The 22,623-nt window shown below is 43.0% G+C and overlaps 1 protein-coding gene across 1 annotated transcript in view; it reads right to left on the bottom strand.

Moving 5' to 3' along the window:
• MAPK8IP2 (mitogen-activated protein kinase 8 interacting protein 2) overlaps positions 1-22,623 on the bottom strand; it is a 79,694-nt gene that overhangs the window by 47,471 nt on the left and 9,600 nt on the right. Inside the window, exons 2-5 of the mRNA XM_033958859.1 lie at positions 16,669-16,774; positions 14,723-14,953; positions 7,554-7,650; positions 2,597-5,245 (exon numbers count right to left, since the gene is read on the bottom strand). Coding sequence (XP_033814750.1) covers positions 2,597-5,245; positions 7,554-7,650; positions 14,723-14,953; positions 16,669-16,774 — 3,083 coding nt within the window. The remainder of the gene's footprint in view (positions 1-2,596; positions 5,246-7,553; positions 7,651-14,722; positions 14,954-16,668; positions 16,775-22,623) is intronic.

Consider the following 22,623-nt stretch of genomic DNA (forward strand, 5'->3'; position numbering starts at 1 on the left):
TAGTAATAATGATAAAAAACAATATAGTCAACACAGTCGTTATGCAATTTAAGAAAATTAAAAGACTAAACACAAAAATAAAAGAGTGTTGACCAGCACCAAATATGTTTATGTGTTGGTTTGCAACCCCTTGAAATTTTTGATGTTTTATTTTCTAAAATAGGTGTTTATGCAGCACATAGCCAGTATATAAACATCTCTTTCACCTGTATTTTAGAGAGTTGCATGAGGACAGAAATCCCACCCATCCCCGCCCGTCACCGCCAGGATCCTCTCCGTCCCCGCCAGGATCCTCTCCGTCCCCACCCATCCCCGCAAGGAATTACCTTCATCCCCGCCCGTCCCCATAAAAAGCAGCAATTACTTCTGACAGGATCATCAATTCCACAGTTTCTTTTGTGTTTGCGCTGCTGTTTTCCTTGTGGAATCTCTTTGGTGGAACCCTTTTTTTGTTTGCTGTTCAGGTAATTGACTTATAAACCCCCTCTTTTACTAAGGCTGACGTGTCCATTATATTAGATGGACAAACCCTGCTTCCAAAGCCTTCCATCCCCGTGGGAGTCCCGTTGGCTAGAGGGGGGTCCCCGTGGGAGTCCCATGGGCCAGAGGGAGTCCCCGTGGGAGTCCCATAGGTTGGGGGGACTCCCGTGGGACCTCCGGGATTCCCGCGATCCCCGTTCCCATGCAGACCTCTACTGTATTTAAGAACCAGCTCCATTTCAGCAGATTCTGTCCTGAAATACTCGTATAATTTGAGACATCCTAGACTAGACATCTCAATTGTTACGTCAACATTCTTTCTAAAATGGGGCTGCACGAATCCTAAAGCTTTAAAATACATCCACAGATCAAATTAATACCAGCTAAAAACCCAACGTGGCAGGTTTTCCTCAAGCCTGCATCAAGGGCAATTCAAATTAACACACTGGTGAATCTTCGAAAGAAGGTGGAAATTCTCACCCGTGGTATAGCGAGGGTGAAAGGCGCCCCTCCCCTGCCCTGGTATCCGCCCCCCTGCCGCACACGCCCCCCCTTCCCTTCCCCCATAACTCTAGTTGAAGTTGTTGCTGCAGTGGTCAATAACCTGCTCCTCACGACCCCATCGGCTCTCCCTCTAGTGCCACTTCCTATGTGTGGCACCAAGAAGTGGCATCAGCAGACGAGCCAACGGGGTCGCGAAGAGCATGTTGTTGACCGCCGCAAACAACTTCAACTATAGGTACAGGGGAAAGGAACAGGGTGCGGGGGTGAAGGGGAGGAATGGGAAGAGGCGGAGAGCTGAGAGGAGGAGGGATGCCAGCGCCTCCACCAACATGGAACCCGGGGCAGACCGCCCCTCCCTTACTACGCCATTGATTCTCACTTTCATTCAACAGCAGTAACTTCATAAATACGTCCAGAGAACAGCTCTCAAACATGTAGGCAGTGAGTGTAAGGGAGTTATCAAATCATATTTAGATGCAAAATAAGTCAATTGGGCTACCAAATTTTGAACCACCTGAAGTTGAGATTAGAGAATGACACGGGGACAAATTTTTCCCCTTCCCCGCAGGAACTCAATTTCCACATCCCGTCCCCGCAAGTTTTGTCACTGTCTCTGTCCTTGCCCCATTCCTGCAAACTCTGTTTTAACAGCACAAGCCTCAAACACTTATGATTTTTAAGTGTTTGAGGCTTGAGCAGAAGAGGACAGAGCTTGCAAGAATGGAGCAGGGACAGGAAAAGAACTCTCTGGGACGGAACGGGAAAATGAGTTCCCGCGGAAACGGGGAAAAATTTGTCCCCGTGACATTCTCTAGTTGAGATGTCTGAAATTTGGTACAACCTAGAGTAAGTCCAACTGTGAAGGGACTAAGGACTGAAGGACTAGATACTTGTGGTTCAAAAACATTTCTAAATGCACTCAGTTTTTTTCAGGAGCATAAATGAGTTCTTAATATGAGACGACCACTTACTTCCACTACGAGAATTCAGGAAAAATTTTCCAATTTATAATTCAAATCTGGTAGCTATAAAATCGGGTTCATAACCCGCAAATCTGGTGGTTCAGCAGAGTTATGGGAGCAGAAGCAAACCTCATTTTCTCCTGCCCTTAGTAGCTCCATGGTCAAAATGGACACCACAACTTCTAGTGGTAATCTCACCATACCTTCAGACTACCTCAAAAGGTCACAGTGGCCATTTTGGCCATGGAGTTGCTAGAAGCAGGAGCAAGTGGGGCTTACTTCTGCTCCCATTGCACTGCTGGACCACTAGGGAGTTCAGTTAGGTCAGGGTGTCCTATTCTTACTGGGGTTGGTAGAAAGGGGGTCTTGTCTATTTGGGGGGAACTCAGGACATTGACACAAGATTTATGTGGGTCCTGGCTGAAGGTCAGTTGGGACCCAGATAAGAACTGGTAACATGACACGCTCCACTCAGCCCCTGTTATTCAATGTCATTGTCCAGACATGGCCTGGCATTAAATATCAGGGCCTAATTCTGCTCATGGCAGTCAGCATTTAAAAAACTACTGACTACCGCCAGCTGAATATTGACCAGGTTAATCTTATTGACACAAAAATTAAAAATGAGTTAAATTAGAATTGGAACTTACTGGATGATCGGGATGTACTGTTGACAAACACATTGAGGAATTTCTTGGAGAACTGCATATTAGTCTCTGGGGAAGAGTCTTCTGATGAAGATCGTCCGTCTTGCGCCTCTACCCCCTCCCCAAACTCATCCTCCTCAAAGTCACAGACTGGTAAAATTTCACTATCGTCACTCAGCACTGAGGTGCACCTTTTCAGGCTCACCAGCTCTAGTTGCGTGTTCTCATCCACCACCAGAGTATACTTGATGGAGTCATATGCCAGGGACTCATCCAGCTGCCTAGGTCCTAACATGACAGGTGGGGGAAGGTCTTGCAAATCCTCATCAAAGTTGTGAGGCTCATCCAAACAGTTCTCATCAAACGGAGAGCTCTTAAGGCTACCAAAGTAGGGGACATCGTCTTCATCAGTAGAATAGGTCAGGTTGAAACACCTGTTTGTTTTAGCTGTGGAGACATCAATAGTCAACTGAGTTTTGGCTGACTCTCGGCTAACTGTTTCTATCCGGATATCATCTATAAATTTGTTGTCTTCTAGATTACCAGAATCATGATTTTTATCAATAGTCCATTCATCTGCACCATGTCTTGGTTGTACCTGAGCAGTGGGTTTGGAACTTATCTCTGAACTTTCTGTGCTGGGCACCATGTCTCTGAAAGAAAAATTCTTGACGGGCTCAGTACGACACCCAAAGTTAATTAATCCTCCTGAATCACCAGGCTTGTCAACGGAGAGCTCAGAAAATACAGGTATAATGGTGTCATGTGTTGGATTGCTCATGTACAAACAGGGTTCTGGATCATCAATGGGAGTAGATGACTTTGCTATGGGATCTACACCAGTTAGATTCTCATATTCTCTAGTCTGGATAGAGCTACGAAGAGTCTCCATATCTACCAGTTCTATGCTGTGAGAACACCCTGACTCCTTAACATATTCCTCACATACTGGGATGGGTGCCTCCTGATTCAGTGGTGAATCTCTCAGGTCTGATTCTTGGTCCAGGTCTTCAGTGATAATCTCTGTGTCCAGGTCTGAAGCAGGTGAGATGGTATCACAAAGAGAGTTGGACTGCTGGAAGCACTCATCAGGACACTTAATAGGATAAGAACCTTCTGAGATCATCTTGTTGACCAAGTTGCTAAGTAGCCATGGTGAGTCAGAGTCTTCACTCAAGTCGGCTTCAGACTCTGAATCAGAATCATATTCACTATTTCCATCATCTTCTACATTTGGCATGAGTTTGGGCCCAATTGGAAGATAGAAAGACCTGCGGATGCTCTCAAGGCTGTGATCTGGATCTATTTTCACATCTAATGGGCAGGGAACTGATGTATCAATTTGATCGATTGGCATTGAAGTATCATCGGGGTTTATACTATTGTAGTAATCCTCTATTTTTGTTTCCAACAAACTGTCTCTTTTCACCATATTTATATCTGCAACTCTAATCTCTGGGATCTCCCCTTTCATATCTGAATTCTCTTTATCTTTGCAATTTGCCGAAAGCAACGAGTCTTTGATGCACATGACACCTTCAGCCTCTAGCTCAGCTTCCAGTTCTGGTTCAGATGTTGGAGAACTGGCCTCTTCAATAGAGTTAGTGAGATGAGAGGATCTTCCACTGCTGCTGTCACTGCTGAGATCTAGCTCTGTCTCAGATATTGATGATATCATATTGCTTTCTATATGGTCACTGCAGGCAAATGCTGCCTCGATTTCTCTCTCTATGTCTGAATCAGAACCAGGAGAGCTCAGGTCCTCACTGTGACGAGAGGATGGCAAGAACCGTTTGGAGTTTCTGCTGGTGAGATCTGCCTCAATACCTGGATCAGAAGATGGAGAAGAGGTATCATTGGAAGAACCTGATGAATGTCCATGCACACTGGCACCACCACTGAAGTGAGAGACTTCTCTTTCTGATCTAAGCTCATCTGTAAGCCCCTGCAGGCAAGTGTATCCACCTAGTGATGTGCCTTCCTCATTATTCTTCTGCAAGAACATTTTTACTTTGCTGTGTTCAGTATCACATTCAAGCTCTTCATCATACAGAGGAGTACTTCCCTGACAGACAAGGTCCACAGTAGATATGTTGCCAGGGTTTGTAGAAAGATTGTGATCTAGTTCCTCTTTTAGGTCCCCGTGACTTTCTAAGGCTTGTGGATTTGGTACATGCATCTCTTTTTTTTGCTTCTTTGATTTCTCTACTGTACTGCAGGTCTGATCTTGCCCTAATTGTCTTTCAGAAGTTTCATGTTGGCTTGAGTCTGGTGGCACTTGGTGAGCATCAGGATGCTGGAGATCCTTGATGGCTTCAGAACTGGTAGACATGTTATGGTGAGTGAAAGACCCTGTTGGAAAGAGACATGGTTTAGGAGACACTTGGCTGGGATGAGATGGGGAATGTGGTGAGGATGGTGGAGAAGAGATGATATTCATGTTATAATCTTCCCCAGCACTCTCTTGCTCTTGGTTACTGTGTTCTAGGGAACCATGTCTGTTGCTTTCCAAGTGAAAGAAGGTGGGCTTTAGTGGTGCCAGGGTCTGCCCTGCATCCCCTTTGGCATTTGATCCAGTATTCAGCACCAGAGCTTTTTGGCTTTCTGAGCAGGTTCCATCTTGGACACAAGAATGAGAAGGGGAGAAATGTCCTATGAAACAGAAAACAAAGAATGTGGTTAGACCTCCAGAAGGGATGGGTCCTGCCACAGGAAACCACTGTACATAATCAGATGATTCTCAAAGTGCCGGAAAGCACTGAGCATCACGGGACAGAGGAAACATGCAACTGGTATCCTATCTTTGACCTGTCCAGTTGCTGAAGACTTTCAAGTCGTATTTCTTGACCTCTACTAACTCTTGTTTCAAAATAAACATTGGTTCTTGTTGATGGAGATTTTCCTATAACTCAAGTGTTGACTTTGTATACCAAGACTTTCTGTACTACTTAGTTTAATCACTAGGTGAGCTAACCTTTTGAAAATAGTGCCCGCTGAGCGCTGGAAACAGGAAAGCAGGGTACTTTGAAGGCTCATAAAACTAAAAAGAGAACAGTAGCAAGAGAGGATTATACAGTGGGAAGTCTTTTTTCATTAAGCACAGAATGTCAGATGGTGTGTCTGAATATCCTGACAGCGGTAAGCAGAGAAGGCATTTAACCAACCTAGCCTTTAACAGTGAAGCTTGAGAAGTAGAATTGGAGGAATTTGTCTAGAGTGAGTCCGTAATGAAAAGGAGAGACTGTTAGAAATGAGGGTATGCTCAGCAGGAGCCGGTGCCAGCTTAACCATCAAGCAGACTAGGGAGCTGCCTCAAATGTCACCTTCTAAAGGACGGCAAAGAGCTGTTGTAGTCAAAGCAAAACACTAGGTCTTAGAAGACACAGAAAAAAATCAGTGTGTGCTATCGACTGCAGGGAGAGTAAGCAATTTTCAAATAGCCTGTTTACGTAAGTAAATGCTATTTGGAAATGTCCCTCTTTATGAAACAAATATTTTAAAGTTGGTGTCCAATTACACATTTTTACAGGATCCTTCACAGAAGGATGGTGTAGGGATGATCATGATTGTTCAGTTTAATTATAAAATTTCAGAGGGAAAACCTATGGTCTGAAAGTTATTTGGGGAAAGAGGGTGGGTAAACCTAAAGATTTGCCTAGGGCATCTAATCCTTTAGAACTCAGCAGTCTATTAAGACTGGGATATTCTATTTTGGGAATAGGTCACAGAGAATGTAGACTTGAATTGTGCAAGGCCATAATTCAGTACTAATAGCCATATCCTTGAGCCAACTGAATTACACAAAGTGGTTGCATGAATTTTTGAGACCAGAGAAGACCTCTGAAGAATTGGCCTTGCTTGATATCTCATGTACAGAATCAACACTAATTTATTCTTATGTTGATTCAATAAAAGAAGCCACAACCTGCTCAGAATCTAGTGTATAAGACTGAAAGAGTGCCTTATGGGAGAAAATCATGCAAAGTATATGTTAATGTATGCACAAATGGAATGTAGGCTTGTGGGAGTAAGGCATAGGGAGTGTAGAAAGATGATATGTAAGAACAGATAGAAGACCCTCACAGAGAGGTAGGAAATTACTGGATTTGATCTCAAACTTCAAGATTTACTGTCTCAACTATTTCACTCTCTGTAGAACATATCCCAGATTTCTCCATTTTCCTTCTCTTTCTTTCACCCCTTCATAAGAACATAAGCAGTGCCTCTGCTGGGTCAGACCAGAAGTCCATCATGCCCAGCAGTCTGCTCACGCGGCAGCCCATCAGGTCCAGGACCTGTATATTAATCCTCCATCTATACCCTTCAATCCCCTTTTCCTTCAGGAAAACATCTAATCCTTTCAGAGTCAACACCTATTATGTCAGGGAAGGGAAAAGAAAGAGGAACACAAGAAGACACAGGGGTAAAAGAGGAGACAGACAAAGAGCAAAAACATGGAGGTAAACTATAAAAAGAGGGGATACCAGATAACTAAATAGATTTTCCATCACACTTGGCTTTTTTAAGAGGGAGCTCTGAATAAAGAATTCTAAATTGAAGCAACTAATGATGATCACTTATCTCTTTATCTTATAGCCCATGGGCATAATTTGGGAGTGTTTCCTAATGGTTTCCCAATAAAAGCTCCACAACTTCAGTTCAGTATTCTCCACTTTATTATGCATGCCTTTTTGCCTCGCGGCTAATTTGTCAGTATGCCTGTTCTATTCTCTACCTTTTACTAAAGCGCGCTAACTGATTTAGCGCGTGCTATTCAATTTAGCACGCGCTAAAGATTAGTGCATAGAATATAATGGGTGCCTCAGCATTTAGCGTGCGCTAAATCGGTTAGAGCGCCTTCCTAAAAGGACCCCTTAGTCCTTGAGTGATCTTTGAATAAAGGCACGCCATCTTTTCTTCTCCGGCTATCTAGCTGGGATCCCACAATCAGAGTACTCACCATTATGCAAGGCCGAAGACGAAGATGACGAATGAAAGAGGGTTTCTTGCCAAGTGGCTTTCTGAGGCACGAATCCACCATTGTTATTCAGTGTATCCTGGGGAAAATTACCGGGACAGTCTTCATTAGATATTAAGCCCCCTTGTCTCTTTCTCATCTCAGCAAAAAGTCTCCTCACTCTACTCTTATGTCATGGAGATAAGCCACTCCTAATCCCATTCTTGTCCCATTTTCGCCGTAGACACAGACACCGCCATTTATCCTACTTTCAGCTCACAGACAATCCCCATCCCATTCTCACCAAAGCCAGTCCTTATTCAAGCCTCATTCCATTTTCAGCTTGCTAAACGTCCTTCTGGGTGTCAGGTCAAAAGCGCGCTGGGACAAAAGCGCGCCGGGACAAAGGCGCACGCAGACAATTGAGCGCAGCACGGAGGCTCGCGCCGCAGAAAATTACTGTTTTTAGGGCTCCGACGGAGGGGCGTGGGGGGAACCCCCCACCTTACTTAATAGAGATCGCGCCGCGTTATGGGGGCGTTGGAGGGGTTTGGGGGGTTGTAACCCCCCACATTTTACTGAAAACTTCACTTTTTCCCTGTTTTTAGGGAAAAAGTTAAGTTTACAGTAAAATGTGGGGGGTTACAACCCCCCAACCCCCCCCACAACGCCAGCGCGATCTCTATTAAGTAAACTGGGGGGGCTCCCCAACAAAACACCCGTCGGAGCCCCTACAAACAGTAATTTTCTTCGGCGCACGCCTCCGTCTTGCACTCAGTTGTCGGTGCGCGCCTTTGTCTTTCGCGGTGTTGTCTATGAACCGTCCTTCTGTTCTCGCCCTACAGAAATTTGCCACTCTTCATCACATTCCCCCTACTGAGAGCAATTTTTCATATTCTCAATTTATAGATAAAATGAGTGAAATGAATAAAACAAAATGAAAAGGAAAAATATGATACTTTTTACTGGACTGATTTAATACAATTTTTGACTAGATTTTGGTACTAGCCTTCAAAGGCTAGTCAAAAGTATATTGAAGTTAATAAAACGGATATTTTCTTATTGTTACTTTCTTTTTTTATGTTGAAACATTTTATTGAAGAAATCAATCAAATATACAATTATACAATATATGCTCATTACAATTAAATTCAAAGCTCAAACATTACATAAATAATTTTATCATTTCTCCAAAATATATTTTCTATATTACCTATTCATAATATCATATATACCCCTATACCTTTTCCACCCCCCTTTCCCCTCCCCTTCACATCCATTTATTTATTTATTATTTCATAGAAAGATGTCATGTTTTACTTCCAGATCATATATAAATTCATCTCATTCTCATGCGCAGATGCCCTCCAGATGCAGCCCCGAAGAGATGAGGTTTGGGGGGGGGGCAGGGTTGGGGGGTGGTATGGTAGAAGGCTGTGGGAGGAATGGGGTAGTGCTTGAGGGCAGAACGAGGTGGGGGCCACATGTCCTCTTTTTTTAAATGCAAAATCTGGCAACCCTACTCAGGCCCACCCAAAATTGGGTGTCTGGCTACACCCCTGCCTCCAACCCAATCATTCCCTTCTCTGCACCTATTTTCCCCATGTCTATCTCTTTTTTCTCTCTCACACATTCTTTTTTTTGCCTCAGAAGGCTCAGTTCCTAAATGTATATTCTAAATTTCAAATAGGAGCATAAAAGGCAGATGGAACAGATGCAGATTTAGGGTAAGGAAAAAAAGTTAGGAGCTTAGCACTAATTTTGGGGGGGTTTAGGTTCATTAATTATTCCGCCTAAACCTAGATTTTCAGCACTAAGCTCGTAAATTAGGTTTATAAATCTAGGCAAGTGAATGGCAGTCCTCAATTTATACACACAATTTGTAAGCTCCTAAATTAATATGAATTTTCAGCTGAAAACATGGAATAGCGTTTTAGAAATGGCATCCAAGTTGGAATAAAGATGTCCAGGTCATGGTGGTATAGGGTTACCAGATTTTACATCACTAAAATCCAGCCCCCCCCCAGTCCCGCCCCTAGGCCTGCCTAGTCCCACTCATCCCAGCGTCGTCACGCCCTAGCTACGCCCCCAGCCCCCTCCCCCCCCCCGGCTGCCTGTTCATCACACAGGAAGGCATCTGCTCATGCTGGGTTTTGAATAGCCATCCGGACCCGTGGGAATGTTCTCAAAAGGAGGACATGTTAGAGGAAATCCGGACGTCTAGTAACCCTATGGTGGTAGTGCTTGTATTTCAGACTAGAACATGCCAATTCTGAGGCTGTTCTAACATTCAATATCTTTATTGAAGTTTCCATAATTACAAAATGACAAAATACAATCAACCCCAAAACTATTAAACAAGAAACAGGGGTGATGGTATTCTGAATCACACATATGCTTCAGTCACCTCCAATAAGAAACATCAGTAACTCTGAAGTAAAACCTGCTAAAATACATGCCAAAATGGGTGTCCATGTGCTGGTTACATACAGCAGTGGTTCCCAACCCTGTCCTGGAGGAACACCAGGCCAATTGGGTTTTCAGGCTAGCCCTAATGAATATGCATGAAGCAAATTTGCATGCCTATCACTTCCATCATATGCAAATCTCTCTCATGCATATTCATTAGGGCTAGCCTGAAAACCCGATTGGCCTGGTGTTCCTCCAGGACAGGGTTGGGAATCACTGACATACAGCATGGATATCCATTTAAAAAATGAAACATGACTATGGCAAAACAGGAGCAGATCGATGTCCATGTTACGAAACAGCAATACAAATACAATGTTCTTGCTAATCAAAGGATTTTTACAGTGGGGGTTTTTTTCTTGATCTCTTATCATACAAATGTTGTTGCTCATTAGGCATTTTTAATTTTGATCGTCCTTATTTTTCTTTGATACTATTTTAATTACGTTTATACCGTTTTTCTCCATTTTCTTTCTAGGCACCTTAGTTTAGACCAGACATGGGCAACTCCGGTCCTCGAGGGCCGGAATCCAATCTGGTTTTCAGGATTTCCCCAATGAATATACATGCGATCTATTTGCATGCACTGCTTTCAATGCATATTCATTGGGGAAATCCTGAAAACCCAATTGGATTCTGGCCCTCGAGGACCGAAGTTGCCCACCATGTCTGGTTTAGACTGTGCTCATAATCTGGGACACATAGAATTAACCTTAAATTTAAACGTTCAAATTAATTTTTTATGTTACATTTTCTTCTTTGATGTATCCAATTTATGTAACCGCTTAGAACTGAAAGGCATTGGCACAGTATACAAATAAAAACTTATGTTATATTTTAACATTTTGAGAGCTCGATATAGGCACCCTTTGACATATTGTGTGCTCTCTTTTTAAGGCAGGGTTGTCAAAGTCCCTCCTCGAGGGCCGCAATCCAGTCGGGTTTTCAGGATTTCCCCAATGAATATGTATGAGATCTATTAGCATACAATGAAAGCAGTGCATGCAAATAGATCTCATGCATATTCATTGGGGAAATCCTGAAAACCCGACTGGATTGCGGCCCTCGAGAAGGGACTTTGACACCCCTGTTTTAAGGTGTGATTCATGTCCTAGCATAGGCTCCAGGAAAAGGAGGACGGACTAAGACATCCGGGTTTTATTTCCATTGCTTTCGGTGGAAGTAAAACCCGGATGTCTCAATCCATCCTCCTTTTTCTGGAGCCATATAGTAACCCTATCCTAGCAGCAGTGTCTAACTATGCCCCTGATGCAGGCATTGTACTGCCAAAACATGTTGAGTTTTCATTGTACCTTCTAAATTAGTGGTTCCCAACCATGTCCTGGAGGACCACCAGCCAGCAAGGTCTTCAGGATAGCCTTAATGAATATGCATGAGAGAGATTTGCATATAATTGAGGTGACAAGCATGCAAATCTGCTCCATGCATATTCATTAGAGCTATCCTGAAAACCCAACTGGCTGATGGTCCTCCAGGTCAGGGTTGGGAACCACAGTTCTAAACGACAGGACAACATTGATATCAGAGATTGCTCTTCTAATACAGTTTTAGGTAAATTTATGACTACTGGTTGATTTGTTTTGCTGCTTCCATGTTTGGACCCATGAAATGGCAACATGGATGTTTGAGAACATAAGACTAGCCATACTGGATCAGACCAATTGTTCATCTAGCCCAGTATCCTGTCTCCACAGTGGCTAATCCAGGTCATAAGTACCTGGCAGAAACCCAAATAGTGAGAAAGAGAAAAAACAGGTAGTGTTTCTCATTCCACACTTTCAAACTGAGTCAAATCACTCCAACTGTTATATAGAAAAAAACACTTTCACATTGCACTAAAATGACTTTTAAGAGTAATTACTCCAAACCTTTCTTTTATATCCCATGCACTAGGGAGATTTTCTTAAAATTTAAAAAACTGAAGTTAACTAACCAGGAGAGGAACATCAGAGATTTAATCCAGGAAAGTAGATCCTGGAGTCTCTTATAGCACACAACTATTTCAGAACCTTCTTCACCAATTCTGATCTGTTTTATCGTTTGTTCCTCTTACAACCTCCCTAACCATCTAAATGCTTTTTAATTAACTTTATAATCCTGACTTTTGAGTTAAATCATTATAAAATGTTCCAGTTATGCTTGGTAATTAAGTTTGAAAAACTGAATAAATATATAATAATAATAAAAAATGTTCCATAAAGAGTCACAGCAAAATATCCCAACATACGATGTCAATCCCAACATGTGAAACTGCTCTTATCTGTTCCATAGAACTCCAGAACTGTCTGAATTTCACTCCTGACGCCAGGGCACATCTAATATACTGTCCCTAATGGCATTTCGGTTCTCAAACCTTCCTCGGGGGATTCCTTACTACACACATTTAAAGTGTCTCTCACAGCCTAACTGTAACCTTCTTGTCTGTTGCCTGTTGGCCTACCCAAATAGTAGCAAACAGACATTTATCTCAGCCATTTTTGTATCACAAACTTCTATATTTCCTGAAGGTGTCACAAAGCCCACTATCCTTTGCCAGTTTTGATATCATAGGGGAGATCAACCAATGGAGGATTAAGGAGGCAACCTCCATTCATTTCTACAGTGGAGTGCTGCTCAAACAGATGTTTTGGGTAACAGGCCTAAATGTCAATGTTCATCTTTGTGGACATAGACATTAATTCTCCTTCTGAAATGGGGAATGAACATCTATATTTTGGTCCCTCCCTAGCCCTGCCTACAAGAAATCCAGACCACACCTTCATGGCATATGGCTATAGACAATCTTATCCTGGCTTTATAAAATCATGCAATATGGACACCTAAATTCCAGCTTATGGATGACTAAAACACAAGCTTCTAAAGTAAAGGGTTCAAAATAGGGCACAAATTTAGAAGTCTAAATTTTGGAGTCCAGTTGTTTTTGAATATCAAGCCCAATGTGCCTGGCTTATACACAATCTGGGCCTGATTCTCCAAAGTGCGTCCCGATTTTAGGCAGCTGTAGGCATCCTACAGCTGTCTAATCAGCCAATCGGGATGCACGTTTTTTAAAAAAATGCTCCCCAGGCAGGCCGCCTATATTGAAGGCGCCTCCGGGAGCTTAGGGAGACCCGCAAGATGCCTAAGCTCGCCTAAGGGCCTTAGGCAGGCCTTAGGCGAACCTAGGCGGCCCTACGCGTCTCCCTAGTAGAGGAAGAGACGCTTAAAATGTAGGCCAGCAAAATGCTGGTCTACATTGTAAGTAGACGCGGCCGCTATACTTATGGCAGCAAGGGATCTCCCTGCTGCCCCCCTCCTCCCAAACTGGTAATCGCGGGCAGGAGGCTGCCCAGTCCTCCTGCCGGAACCCCCCTGGAACCCCCCTCCCCCCCAAACTGGTAATCGCGGGCAGGAGGATGCCCAGTCCTCTTGCCGGAAAGCCCGACGACACCCCCCCCCAAACTAACCTTTACATGTTGGTCAGCTGGACTGGTCTTGCTGCCGTCCAGCCGATGGGCCCGCCTCGTGGAAATGAGACGGGCCCGCCCCTTCCTGGGCCAATCAGGTCTTAGGATTAGTGGGGATGGGCGGACCCGCTATGCCTAAGGCCTGATTGGTCCAGGCTTCTAGAGCCTGGGCCAATCAGGCCTTAAATTTAGCGGGGATGGGCCGGGAAGGGGCGGGCCCATCTCATTTCCACAAGGCGGGCCCGTCGGCTGGACGGCAGCAAGACCCGTCCAGCCGACCAACATGTAAAGGTTAGTTTGGGGGGGGGGTGTCGTCGGGCTTTCCGGCAGGAGGACTGGGCATCCTCCTGCCTGCGATTACCAGTTTGGGGGGGAGGGGGGTTCCAGGGGGGTTCCGACAGGAGGACTGGGCATCCTCCTGTTGGTGATGGGACAGGCGGCCGCGACTGCGGCCGCTATACTTATTGCAGCAGGGAGATCCCTTGCTGCCATAAGTATAGCGGCCGCGTCTAATTTAACCCGATTCTCTAACCGGCGTCTGTACCATGGACGCCGGTTACAGAATTGGGGTTTAGTGTAGGACCGATTACGTATAGGACACCTCTCCTGGGCGTCCTATACAGAATCAGGGCCTCTATGTATAACACAAACTGGTTATCTTATATGTGTATCTCACACACAGTCTGTTTAACACATACATTTTCTTCACATACATATGACCCATATACAAGCCCTCTCATGTAATGTCTCCAATATACAATGTCTAACATAAAATTTCTCTCATATGTGGTCAAACACATGTATGAGTCTTTTTTTTTTTTTTACTATCAACCAATGATAAGTCTTTATTAAACAAGTATACATCCCAACAAGGATCCCTGTTTCGGCGTATACAAATGCCTTCCTCAGGAGACACTATTGAGAGATATATAACACATAAATAAACATTTAGAATCATATGATGAATTAGGAAACACCTAAAAACATACCTGTCCCTGAAGTACCTAGGTAGCTGATCTGCACAATCTCTCCCATCCCAATCTCTCCCATAACAAATGATCTCTTAAACTGTTAGCCACTAATCTCCAACTATGTAAGTTCCACTCAATTTGTAGCAGCTTTCTAATCATTGTAAACTGCATAGAACTTCACGGTACTGCAGTATATAAACTGTTATTATTATTAATATATATATATATACCACCTGTCTCTCAAATGTATATTCTTGAATATCACCTGAGATCCTGGAGCTGTCAGGTTTAAAGTTGTTGGTCGAGTTTTCTGTGACTCTTCACAGGAGGGTGATGGGATGGGAGAGAGCGAGGGTGAAGGTGGAACTTCCATTTCGTTACCCTCTTCATCCTCTTCATCCTCATCATTGTCATCTATCATTTCAAATTCCTGGAAATCTTCTTGGAACGTGCAGATAGGATGAGGCTTCTCACATCGCTCTAGAACCAAGTAATCCTGCCAAGGGAAAAAAAAAAGTCAAGAAACATTAGTAGAGACATGAAGCCAGGTCAGGGAAAAGTGGAGCAGAGGAGAGACACCAGCAGAGACAAGACTGTGGCAGGCAGAGGCGCAGAATTACTTTCAAAATCGCCATTCTCTCTTTCAAAGCTCAAAAAACTAAAGAACTTGAATTTATCCACAAGCATCTTATCCCACACGATCCGCTTAGAACACTAAGATCCACCACTCCACATCTTCTTCATGTTCCCTCTTTAAAAATCAAGAGCACTCGTAGAGCTACCTCATTTGCCACTACGGCCCCTACAATCTGGAATTCCCTCCCAACCCACATAAGGGCAGAAAGTAATCTAGAAAAATTCAAAGGAAATTTAAAATGCCTTCTTTTTAAAGACATTTACGAAAGCTGATCTGGTCCACTTAGCATTCTGTTCTATTTAAACTCTGATCTCCCCATCCCCTTGGCTCTTACCTTTAATGTGTTCTTTTCTCTAAATATTGTAGTTCTCCCTTCTCTCCTTTTGTTTCATTGTTTTAGTTTGTCTCTTGATGGTTTCCCCCATTTTTAATGCAAAACGCTTAGAAGTAATGATTAGCATTTTATCAAAAATTTTAATAAACTTGGAATACTAGAGGGATATCAGGAGAAACAGGAATAGACCAAAGGGAAAGGAGTACAGGAGAGACATTAGCAAACGTTAGCAAAGAACAAAGAGCCAGAGTCAATAAAAGGACAAGAGAAGAAACATCCCAAGAGCTAGTGGCATAGCAAGGATGAGTGGCTCCCCTCCCCCGCCCCCTTCTCTGCTTCCCCCCCAAGAGCAACGAGAACTTCAGCGTGCTCCTCATGACCCCATTGGCTCTCCCTCTGACATCACTTCTTATACGTGGCGCCCAAAGTGACGTCAGCGGGAGAGACGACGCGGTCACGAGGAACGCGTTGACGTTGCTCGCGGTGGTGAACAACTAGAGGTATGGGGGAATGGAAGGGGGGCACACGCAGAGAGGGGAGGAGGTGGTGGGTGGAGAGGAGTAGGGGTGCCAGCGCCCACACCAACATCGCCCCCTCCCCTTAGTACACTACTGCCAAGAGCCTAATTCATCAAGGTCTATTCCCATAGACACAGAATGGGGGAAAACTTCATGAACTGACCCCTAAGGAGGAAAATAAATTTATAGGATGGCGTCGATGGTGTCCCACTTCTTTATGTTTGAAAGTTCTATCAGGACTCAACCAAGATTTGTCACCAGACCCTTGCCTTGAAGGCATATGTGGAAAGCAAACTGCTCAAATATAATGTTGGGAGTCAGTGTCAGGGATATTTACGACAGCAAACAAGTTTGAGTAGTTTTAAGAAAATGTTGAAGAAATACCTCGTCTGGATAAAATATGGGACTTGATTTATAGTGAGGCGCTGGTAGCCTCTTTGTAATTGTAGGAGGCTTTTCATTATCACTGTTATGTTTTATTCATGTTCGATTGGTTGTACTGTATGTGATTCTGTTTGTGTATGTACTCTATTGTGACCCGCCTTGGGGAAAGCGGGGTATAAATAAATACATACAAACACCATGAGTTGCGTAGAGAGAAACAGTGATTAGATAAAGTGATCTTATTTATATAGAATAACTGATTTTACCTGTGGAATCACCTGAGAAGTCAAAACGTGGGTTTTTATTGTATTACTGTCCATTACTGTCTGAGTGTTTACCTTATCATAATGATCAGAGTCATAGTTGAGACCAATTCCACAGTCATCTGTAATTTCTGACAGGTCTTCATCATCAAACTCTTCTAAACTGATATCCTGAGGTGGTCTAGAGGCAGGAGACAAGTAAAAGGAGATCACTGATCTTTCAATTCAAAAGAAAAATCCCCCACTTAAAAGCATAAGTAGCAACATTCTAGAGCTCAGATTGTGATGTCATAATACATCATTCCACCAATGTCTAAGCTCCGTCCTCATCTGCACAAGCCTCAAACACTTTAAAATCCTAAGTAGCAACATTCTAGAGCTCAGATTGTGATGTCATAATGCCTCATTCCACCAATGCCTAAGCTCCGTCCTCATCTGCACAAGCCTCAAGGGCTTTAACCCTTTCAGGACCAAGGGACATATTTGTCCCATAACTTTAAAATCCTATAAATTTTTATTGGGATAGTCTACAGTTCTAAATTTGATATGTACGGATTCCATATGATACTGCCTTTATGTAAACAAACTGGTTCCGACATTCATTCATTAGCGTCGTTGCCAGATTGACGAGAAGATTCACTTGCCACACTGTCCATAAGCCAGAAGTGTGATTTTTTTTAAAAAAAAATAATGATATTTCACAAAAAAAATCAATTTTTTGGCATCTGCAAGCCCTTTTTACCATAAAAATGTCGTCAAAACCACAAAAATTGGCCTACGATCCTTATGGTCCTGAAAGGGTTAAGAAGATTCCTTCAAGGAATGGAAAAGTCACCCAATTGTCGAGAACTTTGACTGAAAAGAAATTCCATTACTCCAAAGACAAACACGCAGGCCTACTCAGCATAACCAACGAAACTTAACATATGCAAATCTTTATTGCTTGCATTAAAAAGGTCCAAACAACTGAAATAAAAGGGAAAAGCCTGTTTGCATATCTGGCCCTTAGTCAATCAGAATTATGAGATCATACTGTATGTTACTTGTTAGGATCAGGTTTTTAAATCACTTTGATGAGAAGGGATTTAAGATTTTATGGCGCTGAAATTGAGACCAACAAACAAACACACTGAGAAAAATTAGATTTCACAAGAGGATTCAAAACTGATGAAATATAACCCACAAAGAATCCACTCATTAAAAATACAAGTTAAATTCATTCACAAGTTATGCCAATGTGATCCAATGCGATCCAAGTAAACCGATATCAATAGATCTAATGCAAATACATTAAAAGCACTATAACTTTATTCATAACATCTCATTAATTCATCACAAATGAACATACAAACATGCATACATGCACCTAAAAAAAGGAGGCAAAGGAAACCACTAAGTTCATATTGTAGAAAAGAAATTCAAAAGTCACTTAGCTCGAGTTAATCATTGTATGATGATGTTGTACATGAATCATAAAACTCGAATTAATCCAAACTTCGGCTCACATAGTCCCAAAAACCAAGCCAAAGGGACAAGGTGAAATTGAGACCACAGGAGGCAGCCTGGCTACCTCCTGTGATCAACAGCGATCCCCAATATTCAATGCCAGGGGCCATATACGGCCACCAGCATTAAATTTCTAGGATAGAGTTCACTGCCTCAGACTTAGCATTTTGGGTGAGTCTATCTAGCCCCTAGCCTTAGCGGTTAGCTGCTGAATATTGTCATGTGACACAGTTGGTCACTTGCCAATCCAGCTAACAAAGTTGGGGCAGTCTCTATTGAGGGCTATGCACTTAGTCCAGTGATTTTCCTCTTTTTTCGCTCTATTGGAAAAATACGGAACAAAAAAAAGTGGAAAATCGCTGGACTAAGTATATAGCCCTCAATGGAGACTGAGCCAACTTTGTTGGTTAGCCCTTCATGGTTAGAGATAGCGAGCTATCTCCTGCCGTATATGGGAGGATAGCCAGCTAAGTACTGCTGAATATTAGGGGGTACTTTCACTCAATCTGCACAACCAGAGAACAACCGACAATTCTACATCAAGTAGTATATGGCGAGACTCCCTGGTATCTGACGCAGTCCTGAGGAAATATTTACCATCTCGTTCTTTGTGATCACAATCAGCAATGAGGTTATCTCTTGAACATGTATACGAAATACTCTATAAGAAAACATGGATGGCAGCAGTGACGTAGCGAGGATGAGAGGTGCCCGGGCTGGTGGTGCCCCTCCCCTGCCCTTGTCTCTGCCCCCCCCCAGCTCCTTCCCCAATCCACCCTGCCGCGCGCACGCCCCTTCCCTTCCCCTGTAGCTCTAGTTGTTCACTACCACAACCAGCAACGTCAATGTGCTCCTCGCGACCGCATCGGCCCTCCCTCTGATGTCACTTCCTTTGCTTGGCCTCTGGCAGTAATATCAGTGGGAGCTGACATGGTCGCAAGGAGCACGTTGACGTTGCTTGCGGAGGTGAGCAACTAGAGGTACAGGGAAGGGAAGGGGAGGGGAGGAGTGGGAAGAGGTGGGGGTGTGGAGAGGAGGAGAGGCACTGGCACCCCCACCATGATAGCGACCGGGAGGGCGAACCGCCCCCCACCCCCACCCCTTACTATGCCACTGGGTGGCAGCAATTTCAGTGGCTGGTCCACAGTTATGAAATGTCCTAAAAGGATTTTTAAGGTCATGTCAAAGCATTATTGAAAACTTTTTTATTTATTAAGGCATTCCATCAGCCTGGAGGATTCTTTTTTCTAGTATGGTTGATTATCTGAGAAGATTTGTAATTCTGTGGCATGTTGATGTTTTGTTAACTGGATTTATGTATTTAAGGTTTTAAGCAGAATAGAAAATTTTAAAATCAATAACTAGTAACATTGCAGGTGATAACAATTAAAAGTCGATCATCCCACAGAGTCTGCCCACTTATTCTGGTCTACATTGCTAAGGCTATTTCCCAGTTGCTAGCTGTAAAAAGCCCAGCCACTAACAGAACAGCACTTCTTATCCAATTCAGTATTTTGTCTTCTTTGTTGGTTCTCTACCTTCCTGGGTAACTGAGCATACAAGTGCCCTCACGTAGAGTTACCATATGGCTCCAGAAAAAGGAGCTCTATCACTGATCACCTTAAATAGATAATAATAATAAATATAATATATAGAATGAAATTACACTATCAAACTGGCTTCAAAAAGTGCTATTAAGTGAACGCTCAGACCCACAACCTGAACTCTAGTGATTTTTCACAGAGCCAGTTGCAAATGAGACCATCATAGCATGTTCACTGTTGCTGGAGCTGTCTGTTAGCTGGGCGGGGGGAGTCCTGTTACCCGTGTCCCCTCCTGAAGAAACCAACTGTGAAACCTAGGTTCGGGGGTCTGAGAGAGTACGACAGCACTTTAGAAGCTAAGAATATACCCGGAGTAGTTGCAGAGCTGAATTTTTTCCACCATGCAATACAGATAAGTAACAATCTTCTTATCTTTATAGAGTTTTTAGCAGGTGGCAGAGACAGTGAACATGCTATGATGGTCTCATTTGCAACTGGCGCAATGAAAAATCAGTAGAGTTCAGGTTGTGGGTCTGAGCGTTCACTTAATAGCACTTTTTGAAGCCAGTTTGATAGTGTAATTTTATTATAGATATTATATTTATTATTATCTATTTAAGGTGATCAATGATAGAGCTGTTAGTTTATCATCATTGGGTAATTTGAATTTCCCTAGTATATAGTCCAGAAAAAGGAGGACAGATTGAGACACCGGGGGTTTTACTTTCATTATTTTCAATGGAACCATAAGGTAACTCTACCCTACCCTCACTTAAGCTGATACTTGGAAACACCCCAGCCCCATGTTTTACGAGCAAGATTAATAATAATCAACAACAACTATGAAATCTAGTCAGGTTGTTTCCTGAATGAACGCTTATACCTGGCTATCATCAACCTACCAACACTTACTGGGTTGGTTCCTGAAGAGTTTTAGCCTCTTGAATGTCAATTCAGGTATACCAGGGGTGAGTGACCTCAGTCCTCAAGGACCACGACCCAGTCAGGTTTCCAGGATTCACCCAATGAATATGCATGACATCCATCTGCAAACAATGGAGGCAGTGCATGCAAATAGATCACATGCATATTCATTGTTAATAAGAACAGAAGCTATTTAAAATTTAAATATACTTGTATAAATAATTTTATTTATTTCTCATTAAATTTATATCAAATATCCCTCCATAAATACTTGTCATCACAAATATACACATTTAAACAAACAACATCACCAGCAAAAGCCTTTTCCTACTTTACATTTTCATTACACACATAACATTTTTTCAATCTCATACAAAATTGACAAAACTTGAAAACCTGAGTTCTTTCAATAAAATGCCCATTTCTGATTTTCTTCTGTTTCCTTTATTAACTCGTTATCTTCTTCATTCAGTTGTTGCATAATCCATCACAATGTGTTTCCACAATCAACAGTAGAATGCCCGTAAGCTCAACACAAGACTGTGTTTCGCCCGAAGGCGCCCGAAGGTCTTCAGGAGCTTAGGCAAAGACTCCCACTGGTTTCTGAAAGACATTCCTTGTTATCATAAATGCAACAGCTAAGAGGAACCAACCATCAGGTCATCTTGAAAGAAGCTCTAATCTGAAAACCAGATTGGGATGCAGCCCTCAAGGGCTGAGATTGCCCTTCCCTGAACTATAGCATGCGCTGCAGTTTTAGAATCTTTTTCCATAGAAACAGAAGGCGAAAAGAGCCTTAGTGAGCCTCTTCTCACTTGAAAAGTGAAGACTGAGAGGGAACATGATCAAAACTTTCAAGATATTGAAGGGAATTGACTTAGTAGAGAAAGAGAGATTGTTCACCCTCTCCAAGGTGAAGAGAATGAGAGGGCATTCGCTAAAGTTAGAAGGGAAAAGACTCCATACAAATGTAAGGAAGTTTTTCTTCACCCAGAGAGTTATAGAAATCTGGAACGCTCTTCCAGAGGCTGTTATAGGGGAAAGAACCCTTCAGGGATTCAAGACAAGGTTGGATAAGTTCCTACTAGAACAGAACATATGCAGGTAAGGCTAGACTCAAATAGGGCTGCCGTGTAAGTGGACTGCTGGGCACGAATGACCACTGGTCTGACCCAGCAGTGACAAATTTTGTGTTCTTATGACCCTAAATCTTACTTCCTTTATCTACCTTACCCTTTTCTTTTTATTATCTCTCTCCTAGCCTCTGCTCTCAGGGAAACGAAAGATAACTTGTTCAAAACACTGCAGTCTCTCAATCCTAAACTAAACTAAACCTTAAGTTTATATACCGCATCCTCTCCATAATTATAGAGCTCGGCACAGTTTACAAAAGCTTAATATAAGAAAGGAACAGCATAATGGGGTTGGAGGATGAGTATAGGGGGAAAGCGAGCCTTATATTTTTGTGAATAACCTAGTTTTTAGATGCTTTCGGAATAGTTGGAAGGAGCCCAGATTCCGTAGTGGGGCAGAGAGGTTATTCCAAAGCCCTGTGATTCTGAAGAAGAGAGATTTCCCTAACTTCCCGCATAGAGGATACTTTTTAGCGAGGGGAAGGATAGTTTAAATTTTTGGGTGGTATCAGGACTCAAGGAGTTCCAAGATAGTGGAATTAGGGGAGGGAAGATGCCGTGTAGGATCTTAAAAGCTAGGCAGGCACATTTAAAATGAACCCTTGGAATTACTGGAAGCCAGTGAAGTTTGGACAGAAGTGGGGAAACATGATCAAATTTGTTTTTTGCGAAGATCAGCTTGGCCACAGTGTTCTGAATTCGCTGAAGTCTTTGGAGACTTTTGTCCTATTGTCCTTTCTATCTGTTCCATACGTTTATATATTAAGGCCCAGATTCTCTAAAAGTGCGTCCCGATTTTAGGCAGCTGTAGGCGTCCTACAGCTGTCTAATCAGCCAATCGGGATGCACGTTTTTTTTAAAAAAAATGCTCCCCAGGCAGGCCTGAAGGCGCCTCCGGGAGCCTAGGGAGACCCGCAAGATGC

Source organism: Geotrypetes seraphini, chromosome 9, assembly GCF_902459505.1.
Source record: "Geotrypetes seraphini chromosome 9, aGeoSer1.1, whole genome shotgun sequence".
NCBI lineage: Eukaryota > Metazoa > Chordata > Amphibia > Gymnophiona > Dermophiidae > Geotrypetes > Geotrypetes seraphini.